The sequence below is a fragment of the Mus pahari genome, chromosome 16 (genome assembly GCF_900095145.1).
Source record: "Mus pahari chromosome 16, PAHARI_EIJ_v1.1, whole genome shotgun sequence".
NCBI classification, from domain to species: domain Eukaryota; kingdom Metazoa; phylum Chordata; class Mammalia; order Rodentia; family Muridae; genus Mus; species Mus pahari.
This window is the reverse complement of record NC_034605.1, coordinates 44,055,544-44,063,537: the sequence shown is the minus strand read 5'-3', so window position 1 is coordinate 44,063,537 and position 7,994 is coordinate 44,055,544. Positions and strand designations below refer to the sequence as shown.

The 7,994-nt window shown below is 45.7% G+C and overlaps 1 protein-coding gene across 1 annotated transcript in view; it reads left to right on the top strand.

Moving 5' to 3' along the window:
• The window catches only part of Gcm2 (glial cells missing transcription factor 2), an 8,962-nt gene extending 2,607 nt beyond the window's left edge, over window positions 1–6,355 (top strand). Inside the window, exons 2-5 of the mRNA XM_021215994.1 lie at window positions 1,889–2,141; window positions 2,267–2,379; window positions 3,100–3,225; window positions 4,085–6,355. Of these exons, the coding sequence (XP_021071653.1) occupies window positions 1,889–2,141; window positions 2,267–2,379; window positions 3,100–3,225; window positions 4,085–5,017 (1,425 nt within the window). The 3' untranslated portion in view covers window positions 5,018–6,355. The remainder of the gene's footprint in view (window positions 1–1,888; window positions 2,142–2,266; window positions 2,380–3,099; window positions 3,226–4,084) is intronic.
• The last annotated feature ends 1,639 nt before the right edge of the window (window positions 6,356–7,994 follow it).

Here is a 7,994-nt window from a genome sequence, read left to right as displayed (position 1 = left end):
GTGTGTGTGTGTGTGTGTGTGTGTGTGTGTGTGTGTGTGTGTGAGAGAGAGAGAGAGAGAGAGAGAGAATGCATGCTGGCAACACATTAGAACAACTGAAATCTCATTTCAGGTGTGCATACCACACAGACAGACAGATGCACACACACAATTAGAAACAAGCGTAAAATAAATCTTTTAACTACTAAATGGAAGCAGACTTGAATGCTTTTCTTTTTAGGGCAGCTGGTCTGTTGTAATTTTTTGAATTTTGCCTTGCTTTACATGATCTGTGATTAGGCAAATGAGAAAAATGCCCCTGAATTTCATTCAACTCCGTGCACTGGGAGAAAAATGTAAAAACTATCATTCCAGCCTCATCATTTAGCTCATCTTTGTAATGTGCTCTGAGTCCATTTTTCATAGATGAGATTAGCCTGAATCACTTTCTCCACCTTGGAGATTTTGGTCATCAGTGTAAAAATACTGACTTGTTTACAAAGAGTGAGCTTTTTAAAAAGTGAGTTTTAAAAAAGTATAGATCTGAAGAATAGTTTGTCCACAAAACAGAATGTTCGTTTTATATCTTGACATCATTTGCACACATTGTGGTGACCTTAATGCTGAGCTGTGAAATTTGGAGTCTGAATTGTGCTTTAATCTTGCAGTGCTTGGTGACAACCAAGGGATAGTTGCATACTCCCATACCTGTAACCCTAACACCCAAAATATAAAAGCAGAAGGATCAAGAGTTCTGGGCCATCCTCGGCTACATAATAAGGTCAGGCTGGGCTACGTGATAGATTGCCATAAAAAAAAATGCCAGGTGGTAGTGGCTCATGCTCTTAATCTCAGCACTCAGGAAGCAGAAGCAGGCAGATCTCAGTGAGTTTGAGGCCAGCCTGGTCTACAGAGCGAGTTCCAGGACAGTCAGGGCTACATGGAGAAATCCTATCTCACAAACAACAACAACAATGACAACAACATTTACATACAAGAGTAGCTTATAAAGAGAAAATGCTTAGTAAAGTCATGTTTGTCAAAATTATATAGAAAAGGACATTTATTGCATCTTAAATAAAGCAGAAGGCAAAGACCACCAGATATGGGTGCTAAATTGATGCTCAATATTTTAGCTATGACGAGCTACGGTTTATCCAAGCTACGGTTCTTTGTTGAAGAGCACAGAGATCCCATGTTGCTGAGGTAGGGGAAGGTAGTCCAGTCGCAGGCATGGTCTCCAGTCCCCCAAAGCTTACAATTTGTCATGAGGATTAGGTCCTACATCACGCTACCTTTTGAAGCTTGCAGAGCTAAGGCAGGAAGGAGTGCAGAGGGAAACTTACTACCTCAGAGTTTTATTGCTCGGCGGGTCATGGCTCGTACTATTGGGACAGTGCGGGGAGCTTTTGGAGAAACGTGCGGACCCGAAGATGTTTGCCAGTTACGCTGCATTTCAGTGGGAAAGCATTCTGACCACGTATAGCCCTAGCACTCTGAAGACTTGAAAACGTTTAAATAGAATGTCAGCCACAAAAAAAAAAAACCTCAGGCTCTGGAATCAACTATAGGTCAAACATCGCCCGTAGCCAGGCCCTGGTAGCTGTGTGAACTTTGACGAGTCAATTGATCTCTCTGATCTCCAGGACCTGGTCTATAAAATGGGCCCAATAATTGCCCCTACTACCCACACATGGCATAAGAGCTAGGTATATTAATATGCATATGTCACTTAGATGCAACTGGAGATTGATATTGCATACTAAAATAATTTGGAGGTGTAAACATTTCTAGAGTTACAAAAATAAAATAAAACCCTGTTTTATCTTCCGGTGCACAGAAAAAGTGGGGTGTCTGTGATCCGGGCTCCTTAATATAAAGTCCTATTCTGTCTGCCATCTTTGCCTAGGAACCAGTCCACTTTGACCACTTCCGGGAGTGGCCCGATGGCTACGTGCGCTTCATCTACAGCAGCCAGGAGAAGAAGGCTCAGCGCCACCTGAGCGGCTGGGCCATGCGCAACACCAACAACCACAATGGCCACATCCTCAAGAAGTCCTGCCTGGGTGTGGTTGTGTGCGCACGCGCCTGCGCCCTGAAGGATGGCTCGCACCTGCAGCTGAGGCCAGCCATCTGTGACAAGGCCCGGCTGAAGCAACAAAGTGAGGGCAGGAATGGTGGCTTTGGAGCCCTGGGTTCTCTGTTCCTAGCTGGTGTCCCTCTAACTTCCTTTAGAAGGTTCCTGGCTTCGAGTTGAATTTAACATTTCTCCCCCTGGGGTTTGCAGAGAAAGCTTGCCCCAACTGTCACTCAGCTTTGGAGCTGGTTCCTTGCCGAGGGCACAGCGGATACCCTGTCACCAACTTCTGGAGACTTGATGGCAAGGCAATATTTTTTCAGGTAAGTGGGGCCAGAACATCGTTCGTACTAAGAATTTCTATCCTTCCACGAGGAACCGCCTGCCTCCCTGGAGATTAATTAAATCACAGATACCCTGTGAGCTCACTGGTTCTTAGGAATCAACGGACTGACGGGCTGTTGGATAGATTTTGTTGTTTTCCAGACAGAGACAGGCTGCCCAGTCCAGTCTAACCTGGAACTTTTGAGGTAGCCCAGACTGGCCTTGAACTCATAATCTGCGTACTTTAGCCTGCTGGGTTCTGGTATCATGGCTGTGTGGCACCTTGGATGGCTCAGTGTGCTCTTTAAGGACCAATTGTATGAATCCAGGTACATTTGTTTGAGGGAATATTTGGGTTGCCAGCTAGTTTCTAAGATATCTGTTGTCCTTGTTGGCTTTTTTTCCTGAGAAACAGTTCTAATACATAGCCTGGGATGGCCTGGAACTCACTATGTAGCCTAGGATCGCCTCATAGATACTGTGACCCTCCAGCCTCACCCAGCCAAATGGTGGATAACAGGTGTGAACTACCACACCCAGCTATGATGTCTGCTATTGATACTGTTTTACTTTGAGTAACACTTAGTCATTTTTGATGAAAAGTTTAAACGTAAAATGACAAATAAGTAAGGCATAACCTGGTTTGTACCAGCTCCCCACACAGTCACTTTTTTTTTCTAGAAAAACTGATAAACCATTTAATTTCTTCATTCACATAGGCCAAAGGAGTTCACGATCACCCCAGGCCAGAGAGTAAGTCTGAGACAGAAGGAAGAAGAAGTGCCCTCAAGAGACAGATGGCCTCTCTCTACCAACCCCAGAAGAGGAGGTCTGGAGAGCCTGAGGTAAGGGCTGACACCACCCCGAGGTCTGTGTTCACTTACAGGGCCCACTGACAGCTACCTGTAAGATGAATGCCAGGTATCAATTACAAAGGTTGAATTTCATATGAAAATTACATACTTCTAGCAAACATCATTGAACCAACACTTGGCTCAGGGCTCTAATCCCTTCTTTACAATAGCTAAGTGATCCCTAGAGGCCGATGCCGTTAGAATGTTTGCTGACTTATGCAAGGGCAGTTGTCCAACAGTACAATGCCCTGAGAGATAAGGGTATTCTATATTTATTATAGCTAAAGTAGCTGTGTGAAGGAACAGACAAGTTTCCCTCAGGCAACTTGATCAAATTGCATTCCCCACCAAGACGTGCCAATCAGGCAGAGATCATGAGAAGAGCAGATCCTGATGTTGTTCAAGCCCTGGTACCTGCCGAGCGCTGACGTGTTACAGAAACCCTGGCGAGAGCTAGCTACAGCTAAGCCTGTATTTAAAATGCTGATTCACCATCCAAAAACAGGAAAGCTCCTGTTCAGTTGGGAGGGACAGGGCAGGATTTAAAGGCAAATCTGAGTGGCTCTTGGGCCTCCACTATTAGGAGCACACAGATGAGAACAGGTCTGTTAGCTGCTCAGACCCCACCCTGCCTGGCTCCTGGGGGACCTTCCTCATTCAGCACATCCATCAGCAACCTCTGGACCCCAGCTGTGAATCTTAACAGGGCATGGTTCACTATACAGGGCTGTATTTATTTATGTGATTGGTTGTTGCTATGGGTGAGGGTGTTCATATCATTTACAGATCATATGTTACAGTACGCATTATATGTCATATATCTGTATTTGTGTCTTTTTTTTTTTTTAAGGCAAGAAGCGCTCAGGACATCAGAGGACACCTCAACAGCGTACCTGCCCTGGAACCCACAGAACTGTTTGATGTGACTGCTGATTCCAGCTTCCCTATTCCAGGGCAGCCCTCTCCTTCTTTCCCAAACTCTGATGTCCACAGAGTTACCTGTGACCTGCCCACCTTTCAAGGAGATATAATACTGCCCTTTCAGAAATATCCAAATCCAAGTATTTCTTTCCCCGGGCCACCTTGGGGCTATGAATTGGCAAGTCCTGGGGTTACAGGTTCGAGTCCATATCCCACCCTGTATAAAGATTACTCCGTGGCCCCTGATGACCCAGACTGGATTCATCTAAACTCACTACAATATAATGTCAGTTCCTATGGCAGCTATGAGAGAACCTTAGATTTCACAACTAGATATCATAGCTGGAAACCAACACATGGGAAGCCCAGCCTTGAGGAGAAGGTTGACTGTGGGCAATGCCAGGCTGTGCCCACATCACCTTATTACAACCTAGAGCTGCCCCGCAGGTATCTGCCAGTGCCAGCAGCGGGTACCCAGGCCCTGCAGACAGTGATCACCACCACGGTGGCTTACCAGGCTTACCAGCACCCAGCTCTGAAACACGGTGACAGTGTGCAGGAGGTTAGCAGCCTTGCCAGCTGCACCTACGCTTCGGAAAACCTCCCAGTGCCCATCTATCCGCCAGCCTTAGACCCTCAAGAGGGAGTCATCCAGGCAGCCTCTCCTTCAGGGAGAGCCCCTCTGAAAGTCCCTGGAGATTGCCAGGCCCCTAGACCCACTCTGGCTTTTCCTCAAGAAGCAGATCCCTCTGGGACAGATGGAGCAGATGCGTGGGATGTGTGTCTGTCTGGGGTAGGCTCTGTGATGGGTTACTTAGATAGGACAGGGCAGCCCTTTAGCTTTGACAATGAGGACTTTTAGGAGAATTCCAGGATATGCACACCGTGACAATGAAGTACATGCAAGAAAACACACGCCAAGGGGCAATTGCCTATTGCTTAGGTGGCACACACACACACACACACACACACACACACACACACACGACTAGAGTGAGTGTAAAGGCATGCTGGGAAATTATAAGTTGGGAATGATAGCTGCTGGAAGTTAGCACAGCATTTTGAAACCTGCCACACCACATAGGCCTTTAGGGGTGCGAGCACCCCAGATGGACAAATAAACAAGCTGGAGGAACCTGCAATGTCCTAGCTTGACCTTCCTTAGCTTACCAGCTAAGGGCCCTAGTCTTACTCTTAACCTCTGCCTTTTAGAGTTTTAGGGAACTTCACCATGAACAACATCAAGAGGCCATTTAAGTAGCACTGGTGTGGAAACCTAGAAAGAAATGTATGAAACATAGCAAATGTTTTATTGCCCTGCAAGCTTTTCCATACATCAGCTGAAAAATCTGTAAACCAAGAAGAACCCTCCATAACTTGGGGTGCTATGACATCTGTGAACTGAAGCTCAGAGGTGGGAAGAAGGGGTGCGGGGGGTGGGGGGAGCCAAGCCTCACCTGTGTTAAAGATTCCACAGTGATGACTGACTGGCAAGAACTTCTGTGATGTTGAGAGCTGGAATGTTGCTGGTCTGAGACCAGAGCTGTGACTTTAACTCCTTAATATCCGTGCTTCACCTATTAAGTGATTAAGTGAATCCCTTTGGGATGTACAAACCAACCCCACGTTTCCACTCCCTCCAAAGCCTAAAAATGTCATCAAGTAGCCTCTTAGGCCCATAAAAATCTTTTTCTGCCTTACTATATATAACCTGCCTACCTGGTATTTCCACATATGAATTTTTCAAATTCTTTGATTTATGAGTGCCTTTGTTCTATTACTATAAAAACCTCTATGAAACTGCTCCCACCATGTTTGAAGATGTTATTGGGGGCAACCGGAATCCATGTGACCTATTCCGTGATCACCTGATGTTTAGATCTGTAATAAATTATCTTTCATTTCCTTTGAGCTATGGTTTTGTGTCAACACAGCTCAGTAATCCCAGCACTCTTGAAGGCTGAGAAAGGGGGATGAGCCTATGGCCCTCACTGTAGATGGCTTTTCAACGATCAGTTTCTACCAGACAGTTTCTATGTTTCAGGAGTCACTGAGGGCAGAGGCGCAGACCTGTAACTTGCTGGTTAAGACACAACTCAGTATATGAACACTTTCAAACTGTCACCAATTTAGACACAAGTCAAGTAGCCTAGCCTTACTGGTTTCTATGCTGACAAGATTGAACTTAATCTATTTTAATTGAGAGAGAGAGAGAGAGAGAGAGAGAGAGAGAGAGAATTGGTATTGTTCTATGGACGTTAATCTCTGGAAGAGTTTATGTTTACTAGCGATCTGGTAGCTTTGGTAGTTCTTACTTTGTTGCTGGTTGTCCGGTGACTGTCCATCAGCTATGGCTGGGACACCCTGGAGATCCAGTTCTCTAAGGAGGACAGGTTACCTTGAGTCTGTGAAATGCTACACCAGGCGTTCACTGAACCAAGGGAGTAGCAAGCGATGACAGGATAGTCAAGGTTCCCGGTGACCTGTGTCGGTTTGTGCAGACGCCAGGAAAATCATTGCAAGATGATTCTCAGGAACTTGTCATAGATTGTAAGTCAAAAGTGCTTACTAGCTAAGAACACCTTACAGTAGGATTTGGGTATTGCATGGTGCTAGAAATGTCAGTTCCAAGTTGTTCTCAAAAAAGTAAATACATCCAATAAAGGTAAATATGTCCAAAGATATGTCCAAAAGGTGAATAATCCAGTCAAGTACAAACATAAATAGTTTCAACTCCCACAGTTACCAATGACTTTTTGAATGTTTCCCAGGGGAAATTCTAAATTAAGTATGAAACCCATTCTAATTAATATATCTGGTCGCCGATTCAAAGGACAAACTCTCCAGTTTTGATTGGACATCTGCTGGGGTGGGCTATCCCACTGCGAGGGGCAACTCAACAGTCAATCAAGACACCCATGACCAAACACCTCGAGTAATATACTTCCTGGCATGCGATTGTGCCCTAAGCAGTTTTGGCATCGGGCCCATCAGAGCCTACTCCCTCTACCCCTTAGTGAATTGTGGAATCTTGGACAGTTCAGGCCAGAAAGTACAGCATTCAGCGAGGATCCACATTGGTAGGTGTTTCCTAGAGACACATGTGTGGATGCACACTTGTGCATATGCACATACACACACACACACACACACACACACACACACACACACACACACACACCAGGTGGTTCCCAACTCACAGCCTTCTCTCTTTACAGTGGTGGGCAAACAATGGCATTCGGTATGAATCAGGGTTCTGATTTTTGAATTTGTTCCTTTCCTTGCACCCCATTTTTGTTACTGTGGTGTGGCTGTTTGGCTATGCTTGGCCCATGGGAAGTGGCAATATTTGGAAGTGTGGCCTTATTGGAGGAAGTGCTGTTGAAGGAAGTCACTGTCCAGGTGGGCTTTGAGTTCCTATGCTCAAGCTCCAGCAAGGGCGGAAGAGAGACTCTCTTCCTGGTTGCGTTCAGAAGGCAGTTTCCTCCTGGGTGCCTTTGAATCAAGATGTAGAACTATCAGGTCCTCCTCCAGCACCATGTCTGCCTGCACACTGCCATACTTCCCGCCATGATGATAGCAGACCGAACCTCTGAAACTATAAGCCAGTCCCAATTAAAAGTTTTCCTTTATAAGAATTGTCTTGGTCATGGTGTCTCTTCACAGCACTAAAACCCAAGCTAAGACATGTGGGAAGCAGCCTGTTCTTCTGCTTCTAGTAAAGCCACCTGAGGGTGTGTCTTGCTGTCTTCTAGTGTGTTGCTACCCTGGGGTGCTCAGGGAGAGGGTTTATAACGTAAAATATGAACTATTGAGGAATAGGTCCATCATAAGGCAAG